This window comes from Python bivittatus, unplaced genomic scaffold (assembly GCF_059951505.1).
Source record: "Python bivittatus isolate LINGU-HERP-01145 unplaced genomic scaffold, Pbiv_v1 ctg000480_np1212, whole genome shotgun sequence".
In the NCBI taxonomy this organism is placed as follows: domain Eukaryota; kingdom Metazoa; phylum Chordata; class Lepidosauria; order Squamata; family Pythonidae; genus Python; species Python bivittatus.
In genome coordinates, this window is record NW_028277075.1 from 34,048,525 (window position 1) to 34,063,060 (window position 14,536).

Sequence of the window (14,536 nt, forward strand, 5' to 3'; positions counted from 1 at the left end):
TCAGATGATAACGGGACATGCAGCAAAGATTCTAATCATGACCACTGAGGATTAACAGGCTTGTGTAGGAGAAGCAGCAGCCCTTTTTCTGGTATATATCCAGGTCCATGAGTGTTACAGACAATAGCCAGCAATTTTTTATTGTGCCCAGAAACAAACAGGAAGTAATATTGGGGGGGAAAAAATAAACCAAGCAAATTAACATACTCTAAAGTACCATACAGCAACCAAGCTATTAGCAGATTTATTTATTTATTTGTCAAATTTATATGGCCACCCATCTCACAAATAAGTGACTTTGGGCTGCGTACATACAACAAGGCTAAAAATCATTTAATATATAAAAAACAATTACTATTATTAAAAACCTTTAAAAAACTATAAAAGCACAGGGTTAACACAAGGCTTTCATTATGAAGAAAGAAAGGCAACAGAAACAAAGTAGTAGGAGATTTCAGGGGGGACAGAAATTGGGAAGACAAAATGGTACAGAATAAAGAAAAGAAATGGCTTAAACAATCTGAGAAATGCAGAGTAGGGAACAGTCATGAAAAATGGAAAAAAAAAAAATCTGAAAGAAAATGGTGCCAAAAAATGAGAGGGCCGAACCTAAGTGGAACTGGGAGAAGAGGAAATACATTCTTAACCCAGGATAACAGTACTGAATTCATACATCAGTTTTAAATAACCAGCTAAATCTTGGTGAATAAGTTATTAGAGAGAATTGTGAAGCTGGTTTTGCCCTTTGATTGCTAAAGTTGGTCCAGCAATTGCTTAAACCAAAGCTTTGATTCTTGAAAATGAATCTTTTCTGATCAGCACCTACCTGAAAGTATAGAGGGAGCCCATGTCCAGCATGGTGAGCAGCTCCGCTTTGGATCTGGGAAAGTTGAGGCGGTAATGCAGAGTCTCAAATGCAGGCACTATGAGTGCTACCTTCTTTGGGGGCAGCTCCAGCTGCATGATGGAGGACCTGGAGACAAAGGTACGCAGAACATTTCAAGATTTCAACGCTCTAGAGCAGTGCTTCCCAAACCTGGGCAAATTACCCAAAATTGGGTAAAAGTGGTTTTTCTTTGGGTAATGATACATGAACCCATTATCCAATCACAACAGGGACATTTAAATTGACCTAAAGATTGCCACATGTACTATATTTGAAAATCTCCCAAAGCATTCTTATTAAGAATAAAATCGATGAAATTACCAATGGTAATTTGTTGAAATGACACAGACCATTCAACACTACTGTTTTTATAATACAGGCAGTCTTTGAGTTGCAACCATTTGTTCAATGACTGTTCAAAGTTAGGGTTTTGAGTAATGAAGGAAAAAGTTTGGGAAGCACTGCTCTTGAGGGTATTAGTACTGACATATTTCTTAGCCTGAGGTGTATGTTGGAATAAAACTAACATAGGTTTATGGGCTCCTACTGGGTCGGAATGGCCAAAAGAGACAACTGCAACATTAGTGGAAAGATGAAACGAAGAAGGTGACAGCTAAAGGGGAGAACTAAGATCAGTGTGGAAGGATGTCGAAGAAAATACTGGGCATTTCATAATTTCTTAGATCTTTAGGAGACAGAGCTGAAAACCACATTCTTGCCTTGCCCCCAGACATGGAACTCTTTGGACCTCAAGAAGACACACACCTGAGATAATCATAGAGGCCATACATAGGCAGGAAATCAATGTCCATCAGAAAAACGTGAGAGGTCTGTGCATTCTTCAATGCTATGTTGCGCAAGAGGTTGACTGGGTAAAATTGCCCTTCCTTGTACACAATGTGATAGGCAACATTCTGACGGTTACTCAGCACCTCTGAAGCCTGAGCATAGCGTAGAAACTGCTGGGCCTCTGCATCAGACATGTACAAAGCCAGGCTAATGGGGCCTGTCCAGTGTTTACATATTGCCTCCAGCATCTGCAACCTGCAAATCATCAATAAGACAAATTAAAAGCATCACATATTATTATTAATCAACAAAAAGCTATAGAGTCAAGACATTCCAGGCCCAAAAAAGCTTCTAAAATACAATTTAAATGCTCTTGAGCCCTACTACATAATTTGAGTGATGTTTCATTGATCCATTTTTAAGGTTTCCTTTTCTTCCTTCCTTACTGCTTTCCCAATACATATCAGCCCTTGTCTACATTTGAGAAAAATAAGCCACCTGTTAGAAAAGTTATAGATACCTTAGAAACAGGTATTTCAGGAATGTTCATACTATGCCAAGCACAAGGACTTGCATTCAGACAATCAGGTTTTCTGTGATATTCCCAGAAAGGTGCAATCTGCACTATATCCTAAGATCAATTACTATTTACACTAAATTAAAAATTAAATTTAAAAATTGTCCTTATTTTACTATTAACAATATTTTAACTTTATTTTAAAAAGTACATAAATTTATACAATCTGTCTGGAGAGAACTGATTTTGTGTGGCCTCCATTTCAGTCTCAAAACATACTCTTTTAGCATCCAATGTGCACGGCTAAACCCATTTAGTGACTCATGCAGCCATTTTGTTAATTGGGTCTGATCATTTCCTTTCATAATTGATTCCGTCCAGAAAGCAGATTACTTCACAATTTTGGCTCAAGACAAGGATGGAAAGCTACAATCTCAGCATTTCCCAACAAAATATTTTAAGGATGCCTCAATTCAAGGACACATGTGATACACAGGAAAGAGGTTAAAAAAGACATCAAATAATTGAAGTAAAAATGTGATGAGGTGCAGCCCCTCTGCTCAGCTCAGGATTCAGGAATGGGGGAAATTAATTCCTCCCCACCTGCCCGCTGAGATCCTACCATGCCCTCCTAGTGTTGAACTGGCTGACCTTGGGAACCAATGCAGCACGCCTTAACTAAGCTGGTGGAAGACATTGCTTGTGGGCCAGGAAAGAAAATGCACATTGAACAACCAACCTAGAACAATGAAAGGAACACCTGAAAGAACAATGTCTCCATGCCCTTCTGTTTTTCCCCATCTGGTACCTGTCCATGGATAGCTGAGCTATGAGAGTTACATCTATTTCATCAGCTGACCCTGAAAAATCATATTGCAGGAAGAAGAGATGGACACGGTGCTGAATAAGGCTTTGCCTCCGAAAATCATAGCAAGGATCGTCTTCATCCAGCTCCTCCAGAGCCTGCTGGAGCTACAATTTACACAGGAGTGTATTTGAGAAACAGAATGAGATTTAAAGATAAGACAATTGGTCAAGAATGACATGCAGCCACTGTGCATCCTTAATATGCTACTGCCTGTGGGACCCGCAAGCCATCCAGGAACTTCAAATGGCCCTCGGGCATTCCCCAAGTAGTTCAGAGGGTTCTGCCCGTTTTTCCTCATTGCCTAGTTGATGAGCCAATGGCTTGGCAGAAATGATCAAGACAATTGTGTGGGGGAGGAGTTAATCTAGGCTCTCTAACATAATCCCTGTAGGTGTGATAGCTCCCTCCCAATAATCATCATGATGACTTCCTCCTCCTCCATGATTTCACATATGCAGATTAATTTAGCTAAATGAATTTAGAAGTCTCTCAATTTCAGACATGATAAGAAGGGAGGACAGAGAGCCTCTCACCTGGCCACTGGGCAAGCTGACACAGCCAAAGAGTTCTCTGCGTAGTAAGTTGCCATCATACTCTAAGAAGGTCAAGTAAAGGTTCCGAAAGAATTCCACATGCTTATTCTTGACTCGCAACTTCTTGGGAGAGTTCCAGTGAATCACCTGAGGATGGAAAGCCAAAGTGATGGATGCTAATGCCTTCAGCAAGACACAGGCCTTTCCAGCACTCCCTTTACTTAAGCTAAAGAGTGCTGGAAAGTTCAGCAAGGGAGAAATCTGAAATCTTCCCAAGGTTACAAAAGAAGGTCAGCAGAGGTTCAGCCAAGAGAGGAAACAGTCACCTTAAGATCAGACACCTCCGTGTAGCATTGCTCTGAACGGGTATGGTCAGAGAGCTGCACATTCCAGAAGCAAGGGAGCCGGTATACAAGAGCTGGTTTCTGTTTAATCACCGCATTAAAGATGTCCTAGAAGAGAGATTGCAGTTGGCACACTGGGCACTCTGGAAGAGGAGAAAGCTCCAGGATAAAAGCAAGTGTGGAGTCACGTCAGAAGGAAACAAATTACTGTTTGTCAAATGGCAACATCTAATCTCTCTCTGCCTACGTTGAAATAAAAGCCACATTGTGGGCCTAGACTGAAAGGATAGTAAAGCACAAAAAAACTAGAACACTCGCCTGATCTGCTAGTGAGGTGGACAGCATGCTCATGAGTTCTTGCTCTGCTGTCACCCGCCACAACTGCTCCCAGCCAAGATGGCGCAAACGCTCCAGCAGCAACAGGATCACTCCTATGGAGAAGAGAAGACCAGGTCAGACAGAAACCAGTGAAGACAAAATCTCTCCATAATATGAAGGGTTTTCTTTTTTTTGAGATTGCTCAATTTTCCTTGCTCCCAAAGCTTTGGTATCCAGATCACTGCCTATGTTATATCATTTGTTTACCAAAATATTTCTATGCCACTGATACCATATCCACTTACTAATGTAACATTATTCAGGGACCAGCTAAAGGACCCACACTTTTCATGAAAAAAAGAAAAAAAAAAAGCTGACTGCCCCAGCAGAGGGAAAATTTTTAGGCAGAATTACTGGGGTACAATAATGATTCTCCTCTTCCTCTTGCTTCTTACTCCCAGCCTATCACACAGCTGCAACAACCTTCCCCAACGCACATGGAGAGCAGAACTGAAGAAGAATAAACTGCAAGTAGTACTCATTTAACGACTGTCTGATTTATCGACCATGTGCAGTTATGACGTTGATGAAAAAGTAACTTTACAACCCAATCCTTACATTTATGACCTTTGCAGGTCTGTAAAGCAAAGGAAAGCTGAAGTAAGATCATAAGCACAGTCGCAGTTTCACTTAGTGACCACTTAACAACCGATTGCTGGTCCTAATTGTGGTCACTAAATGAGAACTACCTGTACGAGTGATACAAAGCTCACTTCTGGGGCGTCTATGCATCTATCCCAAAGGGTTGGCTTGCATTCCTTTTTGGAATTTAATAGTACAAAACAAGTTAAGCCTTGCCTGCCCACCTAGGATCATCACTGCTTAGTCATAGCCTTAAAATAAGAATAGTTGATATGGCAATTGTCCCAGCCAAACAGAGATATATCTGTTGTGGAGTTTACCTGTATTGAAGCCACGACCCAATGCTGGCCATGGTTTATGGTTCTTCCAGAGATTCCCTAGGTACCAATCACTTTGGTTTTCCACTAGCCCAATCACCTGTTTATCTGGATTAAAGACGACACCAATCAGATCCAGTGCAAGGAGCAGACTTTCCCCATTCTCAAGATAAGATCCTAGCTCACTATGCTGGACCCCAACAATTCATTATTTGCAGATAAGACGGCATCCTTCCTATCTTCTAACAATCTGCAAAAGAGCAGCACAACTGGATGGATTAGAAAACGAATCCATATTATGTCACATTCCCATAAATCTGCTCAAACCACTATGCCAATAGACTTAAGGCTACTCTCCAGAGCAGATAGCCAAATGGTATAAACCAAATTGGCTAGTTGGGAATCCTGAACAGAATACCAACTTATCTAGAGAGCACCAAGTTTTAGACCAAAAATGATACAATTGTGGATCTCAGGAAATTGTTGAACAAGTTGTAGCAGCTATATTGGCTATACTGATGTATGCTGTAGTTCATCAACATCTTGGAGGGCCACAACTTCCATTCTGAGAAGCTCTAAAAAATTCCCCCCATGCCTCACTTACCTGAGAACTTCCCAAAGACAGCCCACAACTCCGCAATGTCAGTAGCAAATGTGATATCTGTATCAAGGACAATGACCTTGGAAAGGTCAGAGGGCAAAGCTTTAGTGAGTGTCAGCTTCATCAACCCATAGATTCCAGAATAATGCTTGTTAGGGATCCAGGAAATGTCTGGCTGCAGCAAGAAGAGAGAAAGATACTGAGGAATAAAATAGCAAGATCACATGCTTAACCTATGAGCAAGGTCAACATCTAAACTATACTGCTTCTATGGCTTGACTAATGAGATTCTGTTTAATACAGGAATGCAACAAAAAGAGACTGCTCTGTCTCCACTGTGATCCAGAGCCACAAATGAGTGCTGTAGAGATGCCTGCAAAGAATACTGCCAATCTGACTTGTATGCAGACTATTAGTCTCTTATTGAACAGCAGCAACATTAAGACAAATTACATATGATCAAGCCATTGGGCCCTGCATTCAAATGGCAGCTTCCACAAGGAAACAATTCAAAGCAGTGCCCGTGCTAGTGACCACTGTCAGAAAGCAACCACAATTCTGCACAAAAAAAGATGTACAAGAGCTACAAGTTTTACAATTCTGGTCGTGTCAGCTCTTCTTAAGGGGCTCTGGGTCAGAGTGGGGAACCTATAGCATTCCAAATGTTGCTGAACTGCAACTTCCAAAAGCCACAGCCAGCATAGCCATAGTGGAAGATGTTAGGGAGTTTTAGCAACATCTGGAGGACCACAGGTTCCTTGTCCTAGGGGCAAAACTTCAAAATAGGTATTGATTCAGGTCTTGGCAAGAGATCTATATTGCTACCTCCCACCAAAAGCCACTAATTCCTCCTATCCCACTGTTTTCCCAACTATCAAGACAAAACTACGGACAATGAATTGAGGATCACATAATAGCCACAGGGGGGTTCTTAGAAAAGAATCTGCTTTTGCGCCTTCTTGAGTCGGTCATGCAACTTGATTTTGTCAGTTTTTGGTAATGTAAAAGGGTCACAGAGAATGCATCTTCTCCTATGCTAGGTTCAGTTTTTATTTTATTATAAGTACTCAGTGCAGAAGACATAATACCATCAATAAAGCAGCCCCTTCCATAGCAACAGAATAAAATCATCCATGTCTAAATCCCTTAACTTTAGTCTAATTCTCCTAGAGTTTTAAAATTAGAACTGCATTTTCTATTTAGGAGCTGGATATCAAATAATCCCTATTGCAGCAATTCATGAGCTGGCTCTTTGTGTATCTCAGTGTTTCTAGTTCTTTTCGATTATGGAGAACATGCATATAACAGCTAGCAGTGGCTAAGAATAAAAGTAGTACTTTTATGGTGACCAAGGGTATTAAATATCATATTATGTCTTTGGACAACTTCATAGCCCTCCTGTATGTGAACTGCCCAAGCCAACCTTCTAATTTCCTGCCCTTGTTTTAGTTTGCCACGGAGATTAATCTTCTTAGAAGCCCTGAATTGCAGAATGGCATCCTCTCTCTCTATATGAATTATTTCAACTTTATATCCTGGATGGTTGACTGCTGCAGCCTTGACACATTATTCATTCTACTCAGTCTTGAAGACAATTCATTATCATTTGGATCCAAGATCTAATCCTCTTGCAATTATGGAAGTGATTTTTGCTGAAACTATGTACCATTTCTGTATTGACAAAGAGACAAGCTTAACATCCCTTCCCCTTGCAACAGATAAACTGAGAAATACCAACTTATCCAGATTTCCAACCACACTCTTTGGTCAGGAGTTCTCAAATTTGAGAGAGGGTCAGAAATGTTAAGGGGCTTGTGCACTTAGGGCACTTGTCCAGGCAGAGTCAGAGTGCAATTTGGCAGGGCTCCAGCATATTTGGCAACGTTCCAGCCCCAAGTGCCTATGGCATGCACGCCTAGGGCTGGATCACTCTCTGGGTGGGACAGGGAAATCTAGGAGCACAATCTTGCTTTGGGCACCCAAAGCATGCACACCCATGTTTAGATTGCTATCTGGACGAAGTATGCAGGGAGAGGGGCTAAAGTGCATTCCCACAGGGTTCTAGGTCTGAGCATCCATGGAAATTGAAATTTAATTTTTGAGGATGGGGGAGGTGTTTATTTCATGGCCGGATGCAGCACCAATGATATTGTTGGTTTGGTTTAATGGCGGGGGGGGGAGGCATTAGTTGAGTATTATTGTCATATGGGGGGAATGCAGCATTGTAATTCCCTGGGGACTTTGGGGATTCAGTTAAATTTAAGTAAGTTCAGTCCAGCCAAACAGTGTTCCAGATTCCCACCCAACCCTCAAAAACAACTAACAGAACTTCACCTGGCACAAGCATAAAAGAAAAGAGTGGGACATTCAAAAGGAGAAGAGATGAGGGGGAGAGGCAGGGGCAACTCAAGTATGGAATTAATTCTCCTACCTTCAAGTCATCAGCATTGTAAAAGCTAACATGAACTGAGGGCACCATCCAGGTCTGGAACAGAGTCTGTAGTATCTGTCGGGCCACTGAGTCTGTGATGAGATGGAAGTGGAGAGGGTTCTTCCTAGCAAGTGAGAATAAAGGTCATGCTCACAAGAAATGGGAGCAAGACACAGAAGAAAACAGTCCTATCCCACTCTCTAACCATTTTTCACCATAGCATGACAGCTTACAAACCCTAGACACACTGTAGTCCCTTCTACTCTCCTGGGTAGGGCAGAGTAGATTGTATAAATGGCAGAAGAGTAAATCCAAATCTTCCCTGCTCTACATCTCTTCTCCTACACCCAGAACTGCAGCTTGGCAGCCAAGGTGCAGAACAGCTTCACACTTGAATCCCCCAAATTCCAAGGACAGAAAGAGCCAAAAATAAAAATTTTACGCTAAAGAAATAATAATAGCATTTGCCCCTCCATGCTCAGGTTACCTGTGGAAGAGGATGGATTTCACCAAAGTAACTACATCCCGGCTTGCGTTGTATCCCGCACAAACAATGGCAACATGCAGGAGCTGTTCAGAAACACAAAAAGCCATCAGGCCTGACTCCCAACTAAATTCTTCTCCTCTTTCTTCTCCTTTACGAATAAGGTTATTAGATGTTGCTCCACCCACCATTCTATAGGCTCCCATGGATTTCTGTCCCCATCAATAATAAGCCCTTAAAGAACCAAACAGAGTTGGAGACACAAGTGGAAGCCAGGCACAAACTAATATTGCCTCCTTGCCTGCACTCTTTTTTGTGGTCCCATGAAGCCTCCTCCAGATACAATTGCTGAAAATCGGTATCATGATTTTTTGTGGTCACTTTGGATCCAGAAACACATCACAACAGTGGTATAAAATAGGTTTAATATATTTTAAAAAATAAAGGTATCTACCCAAAAATTAGGGAGAGAGAGAAACAGGGAGTCCTGACCCTATCCATGGGGGTGATGTGGCCATCTCTATTTGTATCTTTGCTTTGACTACTGTGACCCTCACACTCCTCAAACAATGTAAACAATTATCCCATGTTACTAGAAGGCTGCCAATGTCTTGCTCTAGTGAATTAGATCACAAACACTTCTGCAAAGTAAGTATCACAGTACTTTTAAGTAACAAGGGGCCAGAAAGGGAACACTATGAGTATATTCAATAGTTTAGGGAACAGAATTAATCAAGGAGATTGGTCTACAGTATGCCTCTTGTTGTGACCACTAAGCCATTCCTAATTTGGGCAGACTTCTTTGTTCACAAACATGCAGTTCACAAGATGCCTTGATAATGAGTTTCATCTTTACCTCACACTTCTGAACCGTCCTCTGTTTAAGGCAACCACTGTGGTTACTCCTGCTCTCCTGCTCTTGGCTGAAGTCCGTTCTACCCCAGGTCTCCTCCTGTGCCTGAGAGTGGCTAAGCTGCAGCCTCAACAGCTGGTTTTCCTCCTCCATTTTTCGCACCTGAGATGCCAAGGCTTCACGGTCAAGGTACCTGCTTGACTGTTCCCCAAAGCAAGGGGGCAGCATAAGGGAACATCCATCTATAGAAGAAATCCCCAAAAATGTAAATGGGGGGATGGGAAGAACACTACCTCTCTGACTAATGAGCTCCCATGTCATATTATGAAACCAGAATAAGCAAGGATCTTAAATGCAAATCATAGCTGGAGCAAATAATTTGTTCAATTCATATAGATAAGTTAAAACTCCGTATCTTTTAAAATATTCTTATTTTTTTTACTGCTTTGCAATTTACCAGTTTCTTTACATTCACTATACCTGTCACTTTTTGTTATGGTCTACAGACATTCATGCTTAAACAAAAAGCTGTGATTATCACAAAGGGGGAGAGAGAGTATCAAATTAAATGTTTGAGATTGGTAATCCGCACTATAGAAATCTTCCCTAGCCTGATATCTTCCAGATTTCAGGCTTTAAATCCCATAATTCCCAGTCAATGTACAAGAAAACAAGGTAAACTTTGCCCAAAGGTTTCAATTGCCACCACATTTATACTTGCCACAATCCACCAATGCACCCAGACCCATTTTTAGGATCACCCGTCCCATTCCTGTTCCAGATTACCCATAAAGAGGTAAAGCCATGAGATGAGGAAGACCAGGGTCACTGTAGCAAGCAGCAACTTCAGCTTCACACGCCAAGGACACAGCATGATGGTGGCAAAGGTCACGTGGGCAGACCTAGCCTCATTGGAGCCAGCATTCTCTAGCCTGCAACATAGAATATGGAATACAGAGGAAGTGTTACTAGCATCCTCCAACCTCAAGAACTATTCCTTAGTTCCAAACTTGATATAAGGACTTTCCAGAGCCCAAGCAGCAACAGTTGCTAAGTCAGCTATTTCACAAGAACAAGCACTCCAGATCTAGCTCTGATAAAAGTGACCGTACCCCATGCATTCTGTACTGGTGAGCACCCAACACTGTTTCTTAATCAGTTCAGAGGCCAGATGGCTTGAGTCACTGTCTCTTCCTCTCTCTTGGCAATAGCAACTTCATTAACTCTCCAAATAGCCAATGTTTGCTTCATGTGGAGATTGGGCTGATGGTCATCAAGACTGATAATATGATTCATGGTTAATGATGGCAAACTGACAATCACAGTTATAGAACACCAGCAAGCATCTTTTGCCCCATCAGTCAGGCAATAGCTGGAAAAACAGCAAAGCTAGTTCTATCAGTTCCCTGAGTTTGGCTGTGGATAATGGCATGCTAAATCTGCAGCGTGCAAGCAAAATCCCAATGAAAGGAAAGAGGGCTATGCACAGATCAGAAATTACTCTGAAGAAGTGTTTGGGATCTTATACAAGGACAGCACCACTTTGCCATTCATTAGAGCAGACAGATTTTTTTCAGGCTTCTGCACCAGCCTGAAAAAAGGTGTATCTGCTTTAAGGAGTTTGTTAATTAAAGTTCATGCAACTCTTAAAGCAGACACATTTTTTTCTTCTTGGGCTGGTGCCCAAGACTTGAAAAAAGATTCCTTGTCTTAAAAAACATCAGAGAGGTACTTTCGAAAACTGAACAGCCCTAGAATGCAGTCCCTTTAAGAGCAACTAAGTCACCTAATTTTAAACCAGCTCTGGACATAACACTGTGAGAAGCCTTATTAAAGATCAATATCCAAGGTGATTAACACGCTATTAAAAATAATGTTCACCAAAGGACAGAAACATATTTTATTGTTAGCTATTTTTATTTATTTGCAGTCCTTACAACCTGCCCCAATCCCAAAGACTCTTGGCATGCAACTCTATAATAAATAACTAAATCCAAATCAGTACAGAAAACAAATATTAGCTACAAAGAAAGCCCAAGATATACGCCCACAGTCAGTCAGATAGGACAAGAGCAGGTCGAAATAAAATGGCTTTAACTTGTTTCCAGAATTGCAGCAAGGTTGGGGCTGCACAATTTTTTGTGGGGAGAGTATTCCATACAGTGGGAGCTATTACTGAGAAGTTTGCCATGTCACTTATGCCCTGTGAACCTCAAAAATTTGGCAAAAGTATATTTGCTTTTACTGCCATTCCAACTTCAAGAAAAGCTTTTGATTTCTTCTGAGGAGAGGGAATCCTCCAATTCCCAGCTCTCACCACTTAGAACAGGGAGAGTCACCCTGGGCCATATGTAGTCTCTTGCAATGCATCTGAGATTCTCCAATGAAATTCTCTAACAAAATGAGTTTTCACCAGCGTGAAATTTTTTGATTTCTAAAACTAGGGTGGGAAGAGAAGGCTTTCAGAAGCAAATTACTTAAAACACACACAAACACACAAAATGTCTAGCAACCAGGCTGCTGAAATCCATCTTACCACCCAAATTCATTAAGAGTAGAAGTGAGGTTGGTGTGACTTGTCAGTGGCCTCCCACAGCCAGTCCTTTTAATTCCTTACAAAAGGCCAAACAAGTTCCCAAAAATCCAGCACTGCCCCTCCCAGGAACTGCATCCCGCACTCCTCCAGTGGAGGAGTGCAAGTTGTCAAGGTTCTCCATCCCTAACGTAAAACAAGGCACTTTCATTCAGCAGAAACTCCCCACATACTACCAGGATGACCTTCAGTCCAGTATCTGAATAACCACTGTGGATGACTGGAAATAGGATTTGGTCTGAAGATACAGGAGGTGAACATCTAGCTCTTTGCTCAACCCTAACACTGCCAACAGCCAAACTTCACCAAGGTGAGTCTGCTTATCCTCTGCATGCTAGCCAAGAGGGAACACTCTGAATTCCTAACCTGCAGATCAGTGGGGTGGGAATTCGGAGACAAGGCTTCTCAGCTGTGTTCTGTGGAACACCATGCCCCTGACATGGGGATGGCCTGCCTTCAGAAAGGGAGTCAAGGCAATGTTTGTTGCAATGAGACTTGAATGCATTTTACATCTTGCCTGGGCTATTAGCCTACAGATTTTTAAAAAAAAATTATGCTGTTGATTTTTAATTTATTTTTATGTTGATGAGTTTTATTTGTTTGGTTGTTTTATGGATTGTGCTATTTTATTGGATGTAAAATTCAAAACCATTTTATTTTTATTGTTTAGGTATTTATTTGTTTGTTTGTTTGAATTTATTAGCCACCCCACTCCAAAGGACTCTGGGTGGTGTACAAAACTAGAAAAAACATAAAAACAGCTAAAAACATTAAATCAGTCCAGACTAAAATGATGTAATAAACAACAAAATGAAGAAAACAAAAAGGGGCCTTAGACAAATAATCAACATCAACTTTTTATATGCCAAAAACTACAGAAGTAATGAAACTTAATAATTACATTTAGAATGAACACCTTAATTGGTATAATCTTATATTTCTAAGTTTAAGGCTGATTTAAATCAGATTGGGGGGGCGTGTTTTGTAGTGTTTTAACTTGGCTCTGTTGATATTCCTGTTCAAGACATGATTTATAATTCTGAGCCTCCATTCTTTGAGGAATTAAAATGGGAGTAGAGGAGGAGAATTTAAAACTGAAATATCTGCAAGAGTGCATGGAATGACAAAGTGACCGCCCACACACATTTAAAAAACTGGGGACTCCCCTATAAGAAATGGAAACCAATGTATAAACTAAAGCAAAAAAACTAAGGAATGCTTGCTTTTATGCCAAGAACATATCAGGAACTATTGGACTGGATCATGTTTTGAAAGCTCCCATTTTGTGTGGGTCAGATATGCATTTTCTTTATATTGTTCATGAAAAGTATAAACCAGCTTGTCCTAGCTATCAGCTTGTCCCTAGGGCAGACTGACCAAGTACAAATTTGTATAGCCTAACATAGGACACTTTTCTATGGCTGCTTTCCAAAGTCCAAGTTTTGTTTTAAAAAGCACACGCCACTAGAGGATCCAATTCCATCATACAATAATGCAGGCAAACAGAAAATCAAGAGGGTGCAGGTCATGACGACCTTCTGCTTTGCCCTTTAAATCAACAGCAGGGGAAAAGGTTAAGTAAGTTTCTTGAACAATCCATAGGTTGGCTTCACTTTAAATCTTCCTTAATGTAGAACCGCAGTACAATTTTCACTGTGCCAGAATTTGGTTGCATGATCCATAACTAACACATGATCTGAATCCTGGTACCAATTCCAACACTTTTGACACACTGGTATCAGAAGTGGCATTGGCAATGGGGTAAGCCATGTTCCACTGTTGCCCATTTGAATGTACTTCTGCTGCTTCCTACAGCTTTGGATCTGCAGACAATTTCCTCTAACTGCAGAATCCAGAATCAGCAGCTGCTTTCTGTAAAATTAAATAGTTATGTAAAGATAAATCTACACCTTAGTACAATCACGATATTGGCGTCACATTTAGGTTCAGATCAAAGTATTTCCATGTTTACATTTTCTTAAATAAAGCATTATTAAAAAGCCAACCTTGGATGAAAAGACTGAACAAGCTTTAACATAACCTTTTTGTTAGCTATTGTGCTGATGCCAAAAAAAGGGCTGTGCTTTTGATTAATGTTGTGTAGTTCAACAAACTGGATTTAAGAACAAGCTATGTTTATGCTGTAATTATTTGCCTTGCATTTTGCCTCTTTATATTTTGCATTTAGTCTGGATAGCTCACACAAAAGTGATCAGCCCACATGACGGTTAAAGGATTAAAATATAGACCTAAAGTAATAAAAGGTTCCACTTGGTGACTTTGGGAAGAGGGAGAGAAATCTGGCTATGATGAACAAAATTAGGAAAGGTGAGATTGATGCTGATTGTTCTTAATGTGGT

At 40.9% G+C, this 14,536-nt stretch overlaps 1 protein-coding gene across 10 annotated transcripts in view; it reads right to left on the reverse strand.

Annotated features, from left to right (window-relative positions):
* The window catches only part of LARGE2 (LARGE xylosyl- and glucuronyltransferase 2), a 44,999-nt gene that overhangs the window by 4,484 nt on the left and 25,979 nt on the right, over positions 1–14,536 (reverse strand). For 9 of the 10 annotated variants that reach the window (XR_015797023.1, XM_088145730.1, XM_025168423.2 and 6 more), the window contains 12 exons: positions 10,370–10,515; positions 9,587–9,825; positions 8,734–8,816; positions 8,247–8,370; positions 5,819–5,990; positions 5,218–5,322; positions 4,256–4,368; positions 3,920–4,045; positions 3,594–3,740; positions 3,001–3,164; positions 1,652–1,930; positions 827–973 (listed from right to left, as the gene is read on the reverse strand). Coding sequence is in view for 9 of the 10 variants with exons in the window: in XM_088145730.1 (XP_088001856.1) it covers positions 827–973; positions 1,652–1,930; positions 3,001–3,164; positions 3,594–3,740; positions 3,920–4,045; positions 4,256–4,368; positions 5,218–5,322; positions 5,819–5,990; positions 8,247–8,370; positions 8,734–8,816; positions 9,587–9,825; positions 10,370–10,457 (1,787 nt within the window). In the remaining variant the exon portion in view is untranslated. The remainder of the gene's footprint in view (positions 1–826; positions 974–1,651; positions 1,931–3,000; positions 3,165–3,593; positions 3,741–3,919; positions 4,046–4,255; positions 4,369–5,217; positions 5,323–5,818; positions 5,991–8,246; positions 8,371–8,733; positions 8,817–9,586; positions 9,826–10,369; positions 10,516–14,536) is intronic. The other variant, XM_088145731.1, reaches the window with a different exon arrangement.